Below are 21,614 nucleotides of genomic sequence, written 5' to 3'. Positions count from 1 at the left end.
AGAATGTTCCTGCACAACCGGGAAATGCAAACATGTTGTGTATATGAGTTTTAAAAAGTCTTCCAAAGTTTGTCATTTCCACTTTTAAATGTCAGACTTGATTTGTCATAACGAAAAATGTATCAGCCCTTAGAAATGTCCACGAATTATAATCCACATAATAATTCACATGTCCTGTTACTGCCGTATTATTTTCCTTCGTAGCAAACTGGCTCAAATGAATATCCTACATCTGTAGGTAGGCTTCACTCTGTCCGTGTGCTGTTGATTTTGGCACAGCGCGGCGGGCGCACACAGAGAGACGCCCACAGACGCTCAAAGCTAAGGCACTGAATGCGTAGATAGGGAGCAATTTGTGTCAGTCTCGTTCTGTGAAGATCAGACCAGAGCAGCAGCGGGTGCAGACGCAATAGCAGTAGAAGAAGGAGTAGCATACTATAAGGAAGGAAAAAGACTAGATAGCCACACAGCTCTCTCTGAAGAAGGTGGCATTACCTTCCCTTCTCCTCCTCCTCCTGGAATCCAGATATATGAAGTGAAGGTTCAAATGTTCTGAGCTTCTGTCAAACCTCGGGAGTTCGGTTGGTCCATTCACAGGTAGACTAGTATCAGCAAACCGATACAGACAACGCGAAAACGTACATTTTTGTTGTGTTTTGTTGTTGTTGTACTGAAAGCATTCGAGAACGGAGTGATATCGTCCAGAATCTCTCTCCCATCTACACCCGTCGAGATGAATACCAACGACGCTAAGGAGTATCTCACCAGGCGGGAGATACCTCAACTGTTTGAGGTGAGATCAACTGAATGGGCTTTGGCTTCGCGGGATTCAGTAACAATACTTTTATCGATGGCAGTATTACAGATTAATTAGGGTATTGTCCTTTAGTGTTTGAAAAAAAAAAGGATTCGTTTAGTCGTTCACATTAGGCTAAGTGGTTTTTAGTAAACGAGACAGTATGTGGAGCCTAAATGATAGCTACAGTAGCCGTACCATATAAATGAGTGCATACTGCATATATCCAAATTCATCTTTTTGTTTCAGTTCAGGATCAATCAGAGTGTAGCGTTTGAAAGGTTTCATATCACGTTTGAAATGGTCGAATCTAATCCAATATAACCAATGACAATATAGGTTTTATTCATGTTTATTTTCAGCCAGATAATGTTATTAATTAAGAAGACAACCGAATGATGCTGTAACTAAATAAATACATACATCAGGTTGGGTAACCAATTCAAGTCATGGTGTGAAATGAATGTTTACAACTCTCAGGCAGAGAGATAGAGACCCACCACAAATATTCTTACATATTCAAGACATTCTGCATAGTTTGTCCTATTTCAATAATTAATATATATTGCCTAACTAACCAGACACATTCTTAACCTTTGAATAGATAGGTCAATGCTTAAAAAAAAAAAAAAAAAGTTAATTTAGTTAATTGTATATTCATAATTTTTTAGTAGTATAGTTAACACAGTGGAGGTTCTACCAAGCATTTGAGTCACTTTCCCGATCAAAAATATTATTATAAAAAATATATATATTTTGTAACCCATAAATCAATGAACCATCCTGTAAATCTTTGGCCCCAGTCCATTGTGTTGGGTTGGAAAATACAACTGTAAATCAATGGGTTGACTGTCGCTGCCCAAAGGGCACCCTATTCCCTACATAGTGCACTACTTTTGACCAGGGCCAATAGGCTAGTTCTGACACTTATGTAGGGCGCCGTTTGGGACGGAGAAGAAGAGGGTGGATGCTTAGTTTGAAAGCGTGTCTTTAGTCTCGGGGGGGGAAAGCATTGTTTTAGAACCTGCAGAGTTAAAGAATGACAGACACACAAGCATTCACAAACGTAAACACAGACATACTTAAGTGGTATTTCTCTCTAAGAATGACAGACACACAAGCATTCACAAACGTAAACACAAACATACTTAAGTGGTATTTCTCTCTACATGGGTGAAAAGAAAAGTCTCACACAAAGGGATTCCTTCGTTTGTGTTTCTACTAGAGAACAGTACAGTCAACATAGATAGAAGTCCTGGGTCTTTCCTATGGATGTCACCATCAACTGTAATAAGTTAACCCAGGCTGGGATACTTGTGTAATTCCCTACAATCGGGACGGAGTGTTGTGCGGATCTAACACACCTGTGAAAACAGTGCAGAAATGTACAATGCTCTACGATTACGTTTCAAGTCTTAAAACAATGTAATAACATCAACATGTATCTGTTAGGGTTAGAAGAGGTTAGGGTCAGGTTTAAGGGGTCAGGGTTAAGGTTCAGGTTTAGGGTTATGTATCGGTCTCTCTCATTGTGTTGTTTTCTCCAGAGCCTGTTGACAGGGTTCATGTTCTCTAAGCCTCTAGTGGTCTGTGGTTAGTGTTAGGGTTAAGACTGGTTAGGGTTAGAGGTCAGGGTCTGGGTTAGGGTTAAGACTGGTTAGGTTTAGAGGTCAGGGTCTGGGTTAGGGTTAAGACTGGTTAGGGTTAGAGGTCAGGGTCTGGGTTAGGGTTAAAACTGGTTAGGGTTAAGACTAGTTAGGGTTATGGTTAAGACTAGTTAGGGTTAGAGGTCAGGGTCTGGGTTAGGGTTAAAACTGGTTAGGGTTAAGACTAGTTAGGGTTAGGGTTAAGACTAGTTAGGATTAAGACTAGTTCGGGTTAAGACAAGTTAGGGTTAAGACTAGTTAGGGTTAGGGTTAAGACTAGTTAGGGTTAAGACTAGTTAGGGTTAAGACTAGTTAGGGTTAGGGTTAAGACTGGTTAGGGTTAAGACTAGTTAGGGTTAAGACTGGTTAGGGTTAGGGTTAAGACTGGTTAGGGTTATGACTGGTTATGGTTAGGGTTAAGACTAGTTAGGGTTAGAGGTCAGGGTCTGGGGTTAGGGTTAAGACTGGTTAGGGTTAGAGGTCTGGGTTAGGGTTAAGACTGGTTAGGGTTAGAGGTCAGGGTCTGGGGTTAGGGTTAAGACTGGTTAGGGTTAGAGGTCAGCGTCTGGGTTAGGGTTAAGACTGGTTAGGGTTAGAGGTCTGGGTTAGGGTTAAGACTGGTTAGGGTTAGAGGTCACGGTCTGGGTTAGGGTTAGAGGTCAGGGTCTGGGTTAAGACTGGTTAGGGTTAGAGCTCATGGTCTGGGGTTAGGGTTAAGACTGGTTAGGGTTAGAGGTCAGGGTCTGGGTTAGGGTTAAGACTGGTTAGGGTTAGAGTTCAGGGTCTGGGTTAGGGTTAAGACTGGTTAGGGTTAGAGGTCAGGGTCTGGGTTAAGACTGATTAGGGTTAGAGGTCAGGGTCTGGGGTTAGGGTTAGAGGTCAGGGTCTGGGTTAAGACTGGTTAGGGTTAAAGGTCATGGTCTGGGGTTAGGGTTAAGACTGGTTAGGGTTAGAGTTCAGGGTCTGGGGTCAAGGTTAGGGTTAGAGGTCAGGGTCTGGGTTAAGACTGATTAGGGTTAGAGGTCAGGGTCTGGGGTTAGGGTTAAGACTGGTTAGGGTTAGAGTTCAGGGTCTGGGGTCAAGGTTAGGGTTAGGGTTAGAGTTCAGGGTCTGGGGTCAAGGTTAGGGTTAGAGGTCAGGGTCTGGGGTCAAGGTTAGGGTTAGAGGTCAGGGTCTGGGGTCAAGGTTAGGGTTAGAGGTCAGGGTCTGGGGTCAAGGTTAGGGTTAGAGGTCAGGGTCTGGGGTCAAGGTTAGGGTTAGGGTTAGAGGTCAGGGTCTGGGGTCAAGGTTAGGGTTAGAGGTCAGGGTCTGGGGTCAAGGTTAGGGTTAGAGGTCAGGGTCTGGGGTCAAGGTTAGGGTTATGTATCTGTCTCTCTCATTGGGTTGTTGTTATTATTGTTGTTGATGTTGTATTTGTCTTCTCCAGAGCCTGTTGACAGGGTTGATGTACTATAAACCAGAGGACCCTATAGACTACCTGGAGGTGTGTCTAAAGAAGGTGAGGGAGCTCGGGGGACCAGACAGGGTCCGGTGGGACACATTCGTCGGCCAGGAGAAGAAGTCCCTTCCCCCCCTCAACGGAGGACAGTCACGTAGGTCCTTCTTCAGAAACGGTGAGTTGTGTGTGTGTGTTCTGCCACACAAGGAGTGAGTAGTGAGAGGGCTGAGGAGGCTCTTTTTTTCAATTAGTCTTTCCTCGATTCCTTGCATCCTCTCTCCTTCCCAAACCGTATTGGAGGAGAAGATCCAAGGTCTCCCACTCTGGCCTTTTCCTCCAAACCATTTTGAGGAAAAAGAGGCATGGAGAGAGAGGACATGAGGAATGGACGAAAGACAGAGTGAATGTCGAGGTTACTCCTGGAAAAACATTGAGATCAGGAGCAATACTCTAAAAGACAAGATGTCGTGTCTGTCCACCCATTCTAACCTGGGGGTAATGCTGTCTGTCCACCCATTCTAACCAGGGGGTAATGCTGTTGTCCACCCATTCTAACCTGGGGGTAATGCTGTCTGTCCACCCATTCTAACCTGGGGGTAATGCTGTTGTCCACCCATTCTAACCTGGGGGTAATGCTGCTGTCCACCCATTCTAACCTGGGGGTAATGCTGTTGTCCACCCATTCTAACCTGGGGGTAATGCTGTTGTCCACCCATTCTAACCTGGGGGTAATGCTGATGTCCACCCATTCTAACCTGGGGGTAATGCTGTTGTCCACCCATTCTAACCTGGGGGTAATGCTGTTGTCCACCCATTCTAACCTGGGGGTAATGCTGTCTGTCCACCCATTCTAACCTGGGGGTAATGCTGTTGTCTTCTAACCTGGGGGTAATGCTGTTGTCCACCCATTCTAACCTGGGGGTGTTGTCCACCCATTCTAACCTGCTGTCTGTCCACCCATTCTAACCTGGGGGTAATGCTGTTGTCCACCCATTCTAACCTGGGGTAATGCTGTCTGTCCACCCATTCTAACCTGGGGGTAATGCTGGTCCACCCATTCTAACCTGGGGTAATGCTGTTGTCCACCCATTCCCTGGGGTAATGCTGTTGTCCACCCATTCTAACCTGGGGGTAATGCTGTTGTCCACCCATTCTAACCTGGGGGTAATGCTGTTGTCCACCCATTCTAACATGGGGGTAATGCTGTCTGTCCACCCATTCTAACCTGGGGGTAATGCTGTTGTCCACCCATTCTAACCTGGGGGTAATGCTGTTGTCCACCCATTCTAACCTGGGGGTAATGCTGTTGTCCACCCATTCTAACCTGGGGGTAATGCTGTTGTCTACCCATTCTAACCTGGGGGTAATGCTGTCTGTCCACCCATTCTAACCTGGGGGTAATGCTGTCTGTCCACCCATTCTAACCTGGGGGTAATGCTGTTTTCCACCCATTCTAACCTGGGGGTAATGCTGTTGTCCACCCATTCTAACCTGGGGGTAATGCTGTTGTCCACCCATTCTAACCTGGGGGTAATGCTGTTGTAGCAGCTGGATAGATAGTACATTATTAGCAGAGATAACCTACTGTAACAGTCCGATGGAAATGTTGTGTTCTGCGTTTATTCCAACACCTCCGGAAGAGACACAGACTCGGGCATCTATTGTAGTGTAGCGGTGCTCCTAGTTAGGGGTCAAAGGCACAGGGATTGTTAGGAGTGGCTGGGCAGGGTTTCCCTGTAGATAACATTGTCTCAAAACCTCGAGGTCAGTATCCCTTCTGTATGAGACGCTAAAGATGTCTGTCTGTCCACCTGTTCTAGCCTGTTGTAAGGTTATTGTTGCAGCTGAACAGACATGTACAATAGATACAGGTGAAGTCGGAAGTTTACACATACACTCTTTAGCCAAATACATTTAAACTCAAGTTTTGACACAATTCCTGACATTTAATCCGTGTCTCAGGATCACCACTCGTCACGATCGTCATAATAAGTGGACCAAAGCACAGCGTGATCTGGGTTCCACATCTTTCATTTACTAAGTGAAACTCACAGCAAAACAAATCAATAATCTCAAAAGGAAACGTGAAGCTAAACAATAGAGCTAACAGGCAACTATCCATAGTCAAGATCCCACAAAGCACAAAAAGGGAAATGGCTGCCTAAATATGATTTAACAATCAGAGACAACGACAAAAAGCTGCCTCTGATTGGGAACCATATCTAGAACCATAATCACCTAGATGACCCTCCCTAGTCACACCCCAACATAGAGAATTACAAGCTCTCTATGGTCAGGACGTGACACCACTTTATTTACAGAATGTGAAATGATTTATTTAAGCTTGCATTTCTTTCATCGCATTCCCAGTGGGTCAGAAGTTTACGTACACTCAATTAGTATTTGGTAGCATTGCATTTAAATTATATATATTTTTTAAATTACCCCTTTTTCTCCATCCAATTGTTTAGTAGCTACTATCTTGTCTCATCGATACCACTCCCGTACGGGCTCGGGAGTGACGAAGGTCGAAAGTCATGCGTCCTCCGATACACAACCCAACCAAGCCGCACTGCTTCTTAACACAGCGCGCATCCAACCCGGAAGCCAGCCGCACCAATGTGTCGGAGGAAACACCGTGCACCTGGCAACCTTGGTTAGCGCGCACTGCGCCCGGCCTGCCACAGGAGTCGCTGAGAAAAGGGTATCCCTACCGGCCAAACCCTCCATAACCCGGACGACGCTAGGCCAATTGTGCGTCGCCCCACGGACCTCCCGGTCGCGGCCGGTTACGACAGAGCCTGGGCGCGAACCGAGAGTCTCTGGTGGCACAGCTGGCGCTGCAGTACAGCGCCCTTGACCACTGCGCCACTCGGGAGGCCCCTCCTTTAAATGGTTTAACTCGGGTCAAACGTTTCGGGTAGCCTTCCACAAGCTTCCCACAATAGGTTGGGTGAATTTTGGCCCATTCCACCTGACAGAGCTGGTGTAACTGAGTCACGTTTGTAGGCCTCCTTGCTCACACACGCTTTTTCAGTTCTGCCAACAAATTTTCTATGGGATTGAGGTCAGGGCTTTGTGATGGCCACTCCAATACCTTGACTTTGTTGTTCTTAAGTCATTTTGCCACAACTTTGGAAGTATGCTTGGGGTCATTGTCCATTTGGAAGATCCAAGTTGCGACTAAGCTTTAAATTTCTGACTGATATCTTGAGATGTTGCTTCAATATACCCTTATAATTTTCCATCCTCATGATATCATCTATTTTGTGAAGTGCACCAGTCCTTCCTGCAGCAAAGTACCCCCACAACATGATGCTGCCACCCCCGTGCTTCACGGTTGGGATGGTGTTCTTCGGCTTGCAAGCCTCCCCTTTTTTCCTCCAAACATAACGATGGTCATTATGGCCAAACAGTTCTATTTTTGTTTCATCAGACCAGAGGACATTTGTCAAAAAAGTACAATCTTTGTCTCCATGTGGAGTTGCAAACCGTAGTCTGGCTTTATTATGGCGGTTTTGGAGCAGTGGCTTCTTCCTTGCTGAGCGGCCATAGGGAATAGGGCCCTGGTCTATAGTAGTACCACTATATAGGGAATAGGGCTCTGGTCTATAGTAGTACCACTATATAGGGAATAGGGCCCTGGTCTAATGTAGTACACTATATAGGGAATAGGGCTCTGGTCTATAGTAGTGCACTATATAGGGAATAGGGCTCTGGTCTAATGTAGTACACTATATAGGGAATAGGGCTCTGGTCTATAGTAGTACACTATATAGGGAATAGGGCTCTGGTGTATAGTAGTACACTATATAGGGAATAGGGCTCTGGTCTATAGTAGTACACTATATAGGGAATAGGGCTCTGGTCTATAGTAGTGCACTATATAGGGAATAGGGCTCTGGTCTATAGTAGTGACTATATAGGGAATAGGGCTCTGGTCTATAGTAGCGTACTATATAGGGAATAGGGCTCTGGTCTAATGTAGTACCACTATATAGGGAATAGGGCTCTGGTCTAAAGTAGTGCACTATATAGGGAATAGGGCTCTGGTCTATAGTAGTGTACTATATAGGGAATAGGGCTCTGGTCTAAAGTAGTGCACTATATAGGGAATAGGGCTCTGGTCTATAGTAGTGTACTATATAGGGAATAGGGCTCTGGTCTATAGTAGTGTACTATATAGGGAATAGGGCCCTGGTCTATAATAGTACCACTATATAGGGAATAGGGCTCTGGTCTATAGTAGTGCACTATATAGGGAATAGGGTTCTGGTCTATAGTAGTGCACTATATAGGGAACAGGGCTCTGGTATATAGTAGTGCACTATATAGGGAATAGGGCTCTGGTCTATAGTAGTACACTATATAGGGAATAGGGCTCTGGTGTATAGTAGTACACTATATAGGGAATAGGGCTCTGGTCTATAGTAGTACACTATATAGGGAATAGGGCTCTGGTCTATAGTAGTGCACTATATAGGGAATAGGGCTCTGGTCTATAGTAGTGTACTATATAGGGAATAGGGCTCTGGTCTAATGTAGTGTACTATATAGGGAATAGGGCTCTGGTCTAAAGTAGTGCACTATATAGGGAATAGGGCTCTGGTCTATAGTAGTGTACTATATAGGGAATAGGGCTCTGGTCTATAGTAGTGTACTATATAGGGAATAGGGCTCTGGTCTATAGTAGTGCACTATATAGGGAATAGGGCCCTGGTCTATAATAGTACCACTATATAGGGAATAGGGCTCTGGTCTATAGTAGTGCACTATATAGGGAATAGGGTTCTGGTCTATAGTAGTGCACTATATAGGGAACAGGGCTCTGGTATATAGTAGTGCACTATATAGGGAATAGGGCTCTGGTATATAGTAGTGCACTATATAGGGAATAGGGCTCTGGTCTATGGTAGTACACTATATAGGGAACATGGCTCTGGTCTATAGTAGTACACTATATAGGGAATAGGGCTCTGGTCTATAGTAGTGCACTATATAGGGAATAGGGCTCTGGTCTATAGTAGTGCACCATATAGGGAATAGGGCCCTGGTCTATAGTAGTACATTATATTGGTAATAGGGCTCTGGTCTATAGTAGTACCACAATATAGGGAATAGGGCTCTGGTCTATAGTAGTGCACTATATAGGGAATAGGGCTCTGGTCTATAGTAGTGCACTATATAGGGAATAGGGCTCTGGTCTATAGTAGCGTACTATATAGGGAATAGGGCTCTGGTCTAATGTAGTGTACTATATAGGGAATAGGGCTCTGGTCTAAAGTAGTGCACTATATAGGGAATAGGGCTCTGGTCTATAGTAGTGTACTATATAGGGAATAGGGCTCTGGTCTAAAGTAGTGCACTATATAGGGAATAGGGCTCTGGTCTATAGTAGTGTACTATATAGGGAATAGGGCTCTGGTCTATAGTAGTGTACTATATAGGGAATAGGGCCCTGGTCTATAATAGTACCACTATATAGGGAATAGGGCTCTGGTCTATAGTAGTGCACTATATAGGGAATAGGGTTCTGGTCTATAGTAGTGCACTATATAGGGAACAGGGCTCTGGTATATAGTAGTGCACTATATAGGGAATAGGGCTCTGGTCTATAGTAGTGCACTATATAGGGAATAGGGCTCTGGTCTATGGTAGTACACTATATAGGGAACAAGGCTCTGGTCTATAGTAGTACACTATATAGGGAATAGGGCTCTGGTCTATAGGAGTGCACTATATAGGGAATAGGGCTCTGGTCTATAGTAGTACCACAATATAGGGAATAGGGCTCTGGTCTATAGTAGTGCACTATATAGGGAATAGGGCTCTGGTCTATAGTAGTGTACTATATAGGGAATAGGGCTCTGGTCTATAGTAGTGCACTATATAGGGAATAGGGCCCTGGTCTATAGTAGTACACTATATAGGGAATAGGGCTCTGGTCTATAGTAGTGCACTATATTGGGAATAGGGCTCTGGTCTATAGTAGTAGGGAATAGGGCTCTGGTCTAAAGTAGTGCACTATATTGGGAATAGGGCTCTGGTCTATAGTAGTAGGGAATAGGGCTCTGGTCTATAGTAGTAGGGAATAGGGCCCTGGTCTATAGTAGTAGGGAATAGGGCCCTGGTCTATAGTAGTAGGGAATAGGGCCCTGGTCTCTAGTAGTAGGGTATAGGGCCCTGGTCTCTAGTAGTAGGGAATAGGGCCCTGGTCTATAGTAGTAGGGAATAGGGCCCTGGTCTATAGTAGTACCACTATATAGGGAATAGGGCTCTGGTCTATAGTAGTACCACTATATAGGGAATAGGGCCCTGGTCTAATGTAGTACACTATATAGGGAATAGGGCTCTGGTCTATAGTAGTGCACTATATAGGGAATAGGGCTCTGGTCTAATGTAGTACACTATATAGGGAATAGGGCTCTGGTCTATAGTAGTACACTATATAGGGAATAGGGCTCTGGTGTATAGTAGTACACTATATAGGGAATAGGGCTCTGGTCTATAGTAGTACACTATATAGGGAATAGGGCTCTGGTCTATAGTAGTGCACTATATAGGGAATAGGGCTCTGGTCTATAGTAGTGTACTATATAGGGAATAGGGCTCTGGTCTAATGTAGTGTACTATATAGGGAATAGGGCTCTGGTCTAAAGTAGTGCACTATATAGGGAATAGGGCTCTGGTCTATAGTAGTGTACTATATAGGGAATAGGGCTCTGGTCTATAGTAGTGTACTATATAGGGAATAGGGCTCTGGTCTATAGTAGTGCACTATATAGGGAATAGGGCCCTGGTCTATAATAGTACCACTATATAGGGAATAGGGCTCTGGTCTATAGTAGTGCACTATATAGGGAATAGGGTTCTGGTCTATAGTAGTGCACTATATAGGGAACAGGGCTCTGGTATATAGTAGTGCACTATATAGGGAATAGGGCTCTGGTATATAGTAGTGCACTATATAGGGAATAGGGCTCTGGTCTATGGTAGTACACTATATAGGGAACATGGCTCTGGTCTATAGTAGTACACTATATAGGGAATAGGGCTCTGGTCTATAGTAGTGCACTATATAGGGAATAGGGCTCTGGTCTATAGTAGTGCACCATATAGGGAATAGGGCCCTGGTCTATAGTAGTACATTATATTGGTAATAGGGCTCTGGTCTAATGTAGTACACTATATAGGGAATAGGGCTCTGGTCTATAGTAGTGCACTATATAGGGAATAGGGCTCTGGTCTAATGTAGTACACTATATAGGGAATAGGGCTCTGGTCTATAGTAGTACACTATATAGGGAATAGGGCTCTGGTGTATAGTAGTACACTATATAGGGAATAGGGCTCTGGTCTATAGTAGTACACTATATAGGGAATAGGGCTCTGGTCTATAGTAGTGCACTATATAGGGAATAGGGCTCTGGTCTATAGTAGTGTACTATATAGGGAATAGGGCTCTGGTCTAATGTAGTGTACTATATAGGAATAGGGCTCTGGTCTAAAGTAGTGCACTATATAGGGAATAGGGCTCTGGTCTATAGTAGTGTACTATATAGGGAATAGGGCTCTGGTCTATAGTAGTGTACTATATAGGGAATAGGGCTCTGGTCTATAGTAGTGCACTATAGGGAATAGGGCCCTGGTCTATAATAGTACCACTATATAGGGAATAGGGCTCTGGTCTATAGTAGTGCACTATATAGGGAATAGGGTTCTGGTCTATAGTAGTGCACTATATAGGGAACAGGGCTCTGGTATATAGTAGTGCACTATATAGGGAATAGGGCTCTGGTATATAGTAGTGCACTATATAGGGAATAGGGCTCTGGTCTATGGTAGTACTATATAGGGAACATGGCTCTGGTCTATAGTAGTACACTATATAGGGAATAGGGCTCTGGTCTATAGTAGTGCACTATATAGGGAATAGGGCTCTGGTCTATAGTAGTGCACCATATAGGGAATAGGGCCCTGGTCTATAGTAGTACATTATATTGGTAATAGGGCTCTGGTCTATAGTAGTACCACAATATAGGGAATAGGGCTCTGGTCTATAGTAGTGCACTATATAGGGAATAGGGCTCTGGTCTATAGTAGTGCACTATATAGGAATAGGGCTCTGGTCTATAGTAGCGTACTATATAGGGAATAGGGCTCTGGTCTAATGTAGTGTTCTATATAGGGAATAGGGCTCTGGTCTAAAGTAGTGCACTATATAGGGAATAGGGCTCTGGTCTATAGTAGTGTACTATATAGGGAATAGGGCTCTGGTCTAAAGTAGTGCACTATATAGGAATAGGGCTCTGGTCTATAGTAGTGTACTATATAGGGAATAGGGCTCTGGTCTATAGTAGTGTACTATATAGGGAATAGGGCCCTGGTCTATAATAGTACCACTATATAGGGAATAGGGCTCTGGTCTATAGTAGTGCACTATATAGGGAATAGGGTTCTGGTCTATAGTAGTGCACTATATAGGGAACAGGGCTCTGGTATATAGTAGTGCACTATATAGGGAATAGGGCTCTGGTCTATAGTAGTGCACTATATAGGGAATAGGGCTCTGGTCTATGGTAGTACACTATATAGGGAACAGGGCTCTGGTCTAAAGTAGTACACTATATAGGGAATAGGGCTCTGGTCTATAGTAGTGCACTATATAGGGAATAGGGCTCTGGTCTATAGTAGTACCACAATATAGGGAATAGGGCTCTGGTCTATAGTAGTGCACTATATAGGGAATAGGGCTCTGGTCTATAGTAGTGTACTATATAGGGAATAGGGCTCTGGTCTATAGTAGTGCACTATATAGGGAATAGGGCCCTGGTCTATAGTAGTACACTATATAGGGAATAGGGCTCTGGTCTATAGTAGTGCACTATATTGGGAATAGGGCTCTGGTCTATAGTAGTAGGGAATAGGGCTCTGGTCTAAAGTAGTGCACTATATTGGGAATAGGGCTCTGGTCTATAGTAGTAGGGAATAGGGCTCTGGTCTATAGTAGTAGGGAATAGGGCCCTGGTCTATAGTAGTAGGGAATAGGGCCCTGGTCTATAGTAGTAGGGAATAGGGCCCTGGTCTCTAGTAGTAGGGAATAGGGCCCTGGTCTCTAGTAGTAGGGAATAGGGCCCTGGTCTATAGTAGTAGGGAATAGGGCCCTGGTCTATAGTAGTAGGGAATAGGGCCCTGGTCTATAGTAGTGCACTATATAGGGAATAGGGCCCTGGTCTATAGTAGTAGGGAATAGGGCCCTGGTCTATAGTAGTGCACTATATTGGGAATAGGGCTCTGGTCTATAGTAGTAGGGAATAGGGCTCTGGTCTAAAGTAGTGCACTATATAGGGAATAGGGCTCTGGTCTATAGTAGTAGGGAATAGGGCTCTGGTCTCTAGTAGTAGGGAATAGGGCTCTGGTCTCTAGTAGTAGGGAATAGGGCTCTGGTCTATAGTAGTAGGGAATAGGGCTCTGGTCTATAGTAGTAGGGAATAGGGCCCTGGTCTATAGTAGTAGGGAATAGGGCTCTGGTCTCTAGTAGTGCACTATATAGGGAATAGGGCTCTGGTCTAAAGTAGTGCACTATATAGGGAATAGGGCTCTGGTCTCTAGTAGTAGGGAATAGGGCCCTGGTCTCTAGTAGTAGGGAATAGGGCCCTGGTCTATAGTAGTAGGGAATAGGGCCCTGGTCTATAGTAGTAGGGAATAGGGCCCTGGTCTATAGTAGTAGGGAATAGGGCCCTGGTCTCTAGTAGTAGGGAATAGGGCCCTGGTCTATAGTAGTAGGGAATAGGGCCCTGGTCTCTAGTAGTAGGGAATAGGGCCCTGGTCTCTAGTAGTAGGGAATAGGGTGGCATTAGTGACACAGTCAGAGCCAGTCGTTGTGGAACATGTTTCAGCCCTCGGTGCTGATAGACAGGGAAATAGATGCAAAGTGTCTGGAAAGAGAAATTGGTCGTTTGGTTTGATGTCGAGTCTGAGACTTGGCACTGTGTGGCTCAGCTTGGGGGTTTTCCAGAATGTTTATTCCCTGTGTCTGTTAAGCTGCAGTTAAACAGTTTTACCAAATTTGATCCTAAAATCCTTTTCTGAAAATGTTTTTTGATTGATTGTTCAATTTGATTGATTGCGAGGCTGGTTGCTTTATGAACATTCTGATATGAAAGGGTTCAATATAAGGGATGATTCCTTGATTGATTGTTCAATTTGATTGATTGCGAGGCTGGTTGCACAATACATAAAAACATTGATTGGCTTTTAAGGTCTGTGTTTGTTTCATTTATTAAGATGACTGTCTATTGTCAAGAGACCGAGAGTTTCTGTGCTTTGCTTTCCCCCGTTACAACCTGAAGTGCCTGTTGGTCTGTCATGGTTCCTGAAGCCAGAGCCAGTACAGTGTCTGTCCCTCTTAGGGCTGTATCTTATAGTATGTGACTAATTCAGCGTTGTGTTAGTTAATTCATTAGTCAATGAACTGATGTGGATCAAAGTGGTAATAGAAACAAGCTCATGTTGAATAACAACTTGTGTGTGTGTGTGTGTGTGTGTGTGTGTGTGTGTGTGTGTGTGTGTGTGTGTGTGTGTGTGTGCCTGCCTGCCTGCCTGCTCACCTGTGTGTGTTTTCTCCCCTCAGTGCTCCCAGACAGTCCCAACTTCCCCTACCGGCGCTACGACCGCCTCCCTCCCATCAGCCAGTTCTCCATTGAGAGTGATTCAGACCTGTCGGAGACCGCTGAACTCATCGAGGAGTACGAGGTGTTCGACCCCTCCAGACCACGACCCAAAGTCATCCTCATCATCGGTAAACAACCTGACCCTCTGTTTAACCTCTAACCCTGACCATAGCACCGACCCTAGCACTGTGACCTCTAACCCTGACCCTAACCATAGCACCGACCCTAGCACTGTGACCTCTAACCCTGACCATAGCACCGACCCTAGCACTGTGACCTCTAACCCTGACCCTAACCATAGCACCGACCCTAGCACTGTGACCTCTAACCCTGACCCTAACCATAGCACCGACCCTAGCAGCCTAACCTCTAACCCTGACCCTAACCATAGCACCGACCCTAATACTGTTAACCTCCATCCCTGACCCTAACCATAGCACCGACCCTAATACTGTTAACCTCCATCCCTGACCCTAACCATAGCACCGACCCTAATACTGTTAACCTCTAACCCTGACCCTAACCATAGCACCGACCCTAGCAGCCTAACCTCTAACCCTGACCCTAACCATAGCACCGACCCTAGCAGCCTAACCTGTGTCTGTGCCTGTTCCTTCCCTGGAACAAGGGGAGAGAAAAACACAAACTGTAGGCAAATTCCATGGCTATCAAGGATTGTATTGGTTTCCACGATGAGTTCTATGGATGGTTTCTCTTCCTTAAGAAGATAAGGCCGACAGGAAACAAAGGACGTTCCATTCATGCTAGATACGTATCACATCCTGTCACTGATCTCACGTCATTAACTTCCTCATGGACTGTATGTCCCAGTTTACAGCCTCGACAACAGTATCAATTCACCTTGACTTGCATATGGCACCCTGTTCCCTATATAGTACACTACTATAGACCAGAGCCCTGTTCACCTATATAGTACACTACTATAGACCAGAGCCCTGTTCCCTATATAGTGAACTACTGTAGACCAGAGCCCTGTTCCCTATATAGTACACTACTATAGACCAGAGCCCTGTTCACCTATATAGTACACTACTATAGACTAGAGCCCTATTCTCTATATAGTCCACTACTATAGACCAGAGCCCTGTTCACCTATATAGTACACTACTATAGACCAGAGCCCTGTTCCCTATATAGTACACTACTATAGACCAGAGCCCTGTTCACCTATATAGTACACTACTATAGACCAGAGCCCTGTTCACCTATATAGTACACTACTATAGACCAGAGCCCTGTTCACCTATATAGTACACTACTATAGACCAGAGCCCTATTCCCTATATAGTGGTACTATTATAGACCAGGGCCCTATTCCCTATATAGTGCACTACTTTAGACCAGAGCCCTATTCACCTATATAGTGAACTACTTTAGACCAGAGCCCTATTCCCTATATAGTACACTACTATAGACCAGAGCCCTGTTCACCTATATAGTACACTACTATAGACCAGAGCCCTATTCCCTATATAGTACACTACTTTAGACCAGAGCCCTATTCCCTATATAGTACACTACTTTAGACCAGAGCCCTATTCCCTATATAGTACACTACTATAGACCAGAGCCCTGTTCACCTATATAGTACACTACTTTAGACCAGAGCCCTATTCCCTATATAGTGCACCCTATTCTATATAGACCTTAGACCAGCCCTATTCCCTATATAGTACTATAACCACTACCTTAGACCTAGTCCCTATTCCCTATATAGTGCACTACTATAGACCAGAGCCCTATACCTATAGACTATTCCTATATAGTACTACTATAGAGAGCCCTATGTGCCCTATTCTACTATAGACCAGGCCCTATTCTATTCCTACTATATAGATGATATATAATATATTCTATAGATGATATATAATATAGCCCAGATAGATTCATAACCTAGATGATATATAATATAGACTATAACCCATATTCCTATATAATATAGTCTATAACAGTTAGATGATATATAATATAGTCTATAACACAGAGATATTAACACCTATAATATATATAATATAGTCTATAACAGATAGATATTATATAATATAGTCTATAACCAATATAGTATAATATAGCCCTATTCCTAGATAGATGATATATAATATAGTCTATAGTCAGTTAGATATAACCCAGATAGATGATATATAATATAGTCTATAACTAGATGATATATAATATAGTCTATAACACATAGATGATATATAATATATTAACTAGATGATATATAATATAGTCAACACATAGATGATATATAATATAGTCTATAACAGATAGATGATATATAATATAGTCTATAACACATAGATGATATATAATATAGTCTATAACACATAGATGATATATAATATAGTCTATAACAGTTAGATGATATATAATATAGTCTATAACACATAGATGATATATAATATAGTCTATAACACATAGATGATATATAATATAGTCTATAACACATAGATGATATATAATATAGTCTATAACAGATAGATGATATATAATATAGTCTATAACAGATAGATGATATATAATATATTCTACAACAGATAGATGATATATAATATAGTCTATAACAGATAGATGATATATAATATAGTCTATAACAGTTAGATGATATATAATATATTCTATAACACATAGATGATATATAATATAGTCTATAACAGATAGATGATATATAATATATTCTACAACAGATAGATGATATATAATATAGTCTATAACAGTTAGATGATATATAATATAGTCTATAACAGTTAGATGATATATAATATAGTCTATAACAGTTAGATGATATATAATATAGTCTATAACACATAGATGATATATAATATAGTCTATAACAGATAGATGATATATAATATAGTCTATAACACATAGATGATATATAATATAGTCTATAACACATAGATGATATATAATATAGTCTATAACACATAGATGATATATAATATAGTCTATAACAGATAGATAGATGATATATATATATAGTCTATAACACATAGATGATATATAATATAGTCTATAACACATAGATGATATATAATATAGTCTATAACAGATAGATGATATATAATATAGTCTATAACAGATAGATGATATATAATATAGTCTATAACACATAGATGATATATAATATAGTCTATAACACATAGATGATATATAATATAGTCTATAACACATAGATGATATATAATATAGTCTATAACACATAGATGATATATAATATAGTCTATAACACATAGATGATATATAATATAGTCTATAACACATAGATGATATATAATATAGTCTATAACACATAGATGATATATAATATAGTCTATAACAGATAGATGATATATAATATAGTCTATAACAGATAGATGATATATAATATAGTCTATAACAGTTAGATGATATATAATATAGTCTATAACACATAGATGATATATAATATAGTCTATAACACATAGATGATATATAATATAGTCTATAACACATAGATGATATATAATATAGTCTATAACACATAGATGATATATAATATAGTCTATAACACATAGATGATATATAATATAGTCTATAACAGATAGATGATATATAATATAGTCTATAACACATAGATGATATATAATATAGTCTATAACACATAGATGATATATAATATAGTCTATAACACATAGATGATATATAATATAGTCTATAACACATAGATGATATATAATATAGTCTATAACACATAGATGATATATAATATAGTCTATAACACATAGATGATATATAATATAGTCTATAACAGTTAGATGATATATAATATAGTCTATAACACATAGATGATATATAATATAGTCTATAACACATAGATGATATATAATATAGTCTATAACACATAGATGATATATAATATAGTCTATAACACATAGATGATATATAATATAGTCTATAACACATAGATGATATATAATATAGTCTATAACAGATAGATGATATATAATATAGTCTATAACACATAGATGATATATAATATAGTCTATAACACATAGATGATATATAATATAGTCTATAACAGATAGATGATATATAATATAGTCTATAACAGTTAGATGATATATAATATAGTCTATAACACATAGATGATATATAATATAGTCTATAACACATAGATGATATATAATATAGTCATAGATGATATATAATATAGTCTATAACACATAGATGATATATAATATAGTCTATAACACATAGATGATATATAATATAGTCTATAACACATAGATGATATATAATATAGTCTATAACACATAGATGATATATAATATAGTCTATAACACATAGATGATATATAATATAGTCTATAACACATGATATATAATATAGTCTATAACACATAGATGATATATAATATAGTCTATAACACATAGATGATATATAATATAGTCTATAACAGATAGATGATATATAATATAGTCTATAACACATAGATGATATATAATATAGTCTATAACACATAGATGATATATAATATAGTCTATAACAGAGATGATATATAATATAGTCTATAGATGATATATAATATAGTCTATAACACATAGATGATATATAATATAGTCTATAACAGATAGATGATATATAATATAGTCTATAACACATAGATGATATATAATATAGTCTATAACAGATAGATGATATATAATATAGTCTATAACACATAGATGATAACAGTAGATGATATATAATATAGTCTATAACACATAACACATAGATGATATATAATATAGTCTATAACAGATAGATGATATATAATATAGTCTATAGATGATATATAATATAGTCTATAACACATAGATGATATATAATATAGTCTATAACAGATAGATGATATATAATATAGTCTATAACACATAGATGATATATAATATAGTCTATAACAGTTATATATAATATAGATAACACATAGATATATATAATATAGTCTATAACACATAGATGATATATAATATAGTCTATAACACATAGATGATATATAATATAGTCTATAACACATAGATGATATATAATATAGTCTATAACAGATAGATGATATATAATATAGTCTATAACAGATAGATGATATATAATATAGTCTACAACAGTTAGATGATATATAATATAGTCTATAACACATAGATGATATATAATATAGTCTATAACACATAGATGATATATAATATAGTCTATAACACATAGATGATATATAATATATTCTACAACAGATAGATGATATATAATATAGTCTATAACACATAGATGATATATAATATAGTCTATAACACATAGATGATATATAATATAGTCTATAACACATAGATGATATATAATATAGTCTATAACACATAGATGATATATAATATAGTCTATAACACATAGATGATATATAATATAGTCTATAACAGATAGATGATATATAATATAGTCTATAACAGATAGATGATATATAATATAGTCTATAACACATAGATGATATATAATGTAGTGATTGTTTGGCTAGGGAGTTGGAGGGTTAGAGGACATTGTGGCCCTGAGGGAAAGGAGAGGGGTTGACAGTAGAAACAGATTAAAGCCAGTACGTACAGTGAGCTCCAACAGCATTGGGACAGCGACACATGATTTGTTGTTTTGGCTCTGTACTCGGATTTTAAATGACATAATGACTATAAATGAGTGCAATTCTATGATTGCAGCTCTACGAGTGCAGCTCTACGGGTGCAGCTCTACGAGTGCAGCTCTATGAGTGCAGCTCTATGAGTGCAGCTCTACGGGTGCAGCTCTACGAGTGCAGCTCTATGAGTGCAGCTCTACGAGTGCAGCTCTATGAGTGCAGCTCTACGGGTGCAGCTCTATGAGTGCAGCTCTATGAGTGCAGCTCTGGAGTGCAGCTCTCCAGCTCTAGTGCAGCTCTATGAGTGCAGCTCTCCGAGTACAGCTCTCCGTGCAGTGCAGCTCTACGGGTGCAGCTCTCACGAGTGCAGCTCTACGGGTGCAGCTCTACGAGTGCAGCTCTATGAGTGCAGCTCTACGAGTACAGCTCTACGAGTGCAGCTCTACGGGTGCAGCTCTATGAGTGCAGCTCTATGAGTACAGCTCTACGAGTGCAGCTCTACGAGTACAGCTCTACGAGTGCAGCTCTACGAGTGCAGCTCTACGAGTGCAGCTCTATGAGTGCAGCTCTACGGGTGCAGCTCTATGAGTGCAGCTCTATGAGTGCAGCTCTACGAGTGCAGCTCTCCGAGTGCAGCTCTATGAGTGCAGCTCTCCGAGTACAGCTCTACGAGTGCAGCTCTACGGGTGCAGCTCTACGAGTGCAGCTCTACGGGTGCAGCTCTACGAGTGCAGCTCTATGAGTGCAGCTCTACGAGTACAGCTCTACGAGTGCAGCTCTATGAGTGCAGCTCTACGGGTGCAGCTCTATGAGTGCAGCTCTATGAGTGCAGCTCTACGAGTGCAGCTCTACGGGTGCAGCTCTCCGGGTGCAGCTCTACGAGTGCAGCTCTACGGGTGCAGCTCTACGAGTGCAGCTCTACGGGTGCAGCTCTCTGAGTGCAGCTCTACGAGTGCACTCTCTGAGTGCAGCTCTCCGGGTGCAGCTCTCCGGGTGCAGCTCTACGGTGCAGCTCTACGAGTGCAGCTCTACGAGTGCAGCTCTCCGAGTGCAGCTCTTCGGGTGCAGCTCTCCGAGTGCAGCTCTCCGAGTGCAGCTCTCCGAGTGCAGCTCTATGAGTGCAGCTCTATGAGTGCAGCTCTCAGCTCTCCGAGTGCAGCTCTCCGAGTGCAGCTCTCCGGGTGCAGCTCTCCGAGTGCAGCTCTCCGAGTGCAGCTCTACGAGTGCAGCTCTCCGAGTGCAGTGCAGCTCTCCGAGTGCAGCTCTCCGAGTGCAGCTCTATGTGCAGCTCTACGGTGCAGCTCTACGAGTGCAGCTCTCAGCTCTATGAGTGCAGCTCTCCCGGGCTGCAGCTCTCCGGGTGCAGCTCTCGGGTGCAGCTGCAGCTCTACGAGTGCAGCTCTCCGAGTGCAGCTCTCCGGTGCAGCTC

The 21,614-nt window shown here is 41.4% G+C and overlaps 1 protein-coding gene across 1 annotated transcript in view; it reads left to right on the top strand.

Annotated features, from left to right (window-relative positions):
* The first annotated feature begins 387 nt into the window (after positions 1-387).
* Positions 388-21,614, top strand: part of LOC115127675 (adenylate kinase isoenzyme 5-like) — a 201,024-nt gene continuing 179,797 nt past the window's right edge. The window contains exons 1-3 of the mRNA XM_065006109.1: positions 388-793; positions 3,869-4,055; positions 14,514-14,681. Of these exons, the coding sequence (XP_064862181.1) occupies positions 734-793; positions 3,869-4,055; positions 14,514-14,681 (415 nt within the window). The 5' untranslated portion in view covers positions 388-733. The remainder of the gene's footprint in view (positions 794-3,868; positions 4,056-14,513; positions 14,682-21,614) is intronic.

Source organism: Oncorhynchus nerka, linkage group LG20 (assembly GCF_034236695.1).
Source record: "Oncorhynchus nerka isolate Pitt River linkage group LG20, Oner_Uvic_2.0, whole genome shotgun sequence".
NCBI lineage: Eukaryota > Metazoa > Chordata > Actinopteri > Salmoniformes > Salmonidae > Oncorhynchus > Oncorhynchus nerka.
This window is presented reverse-complemented; position numbering and strand designations above follow the sequence as displayed.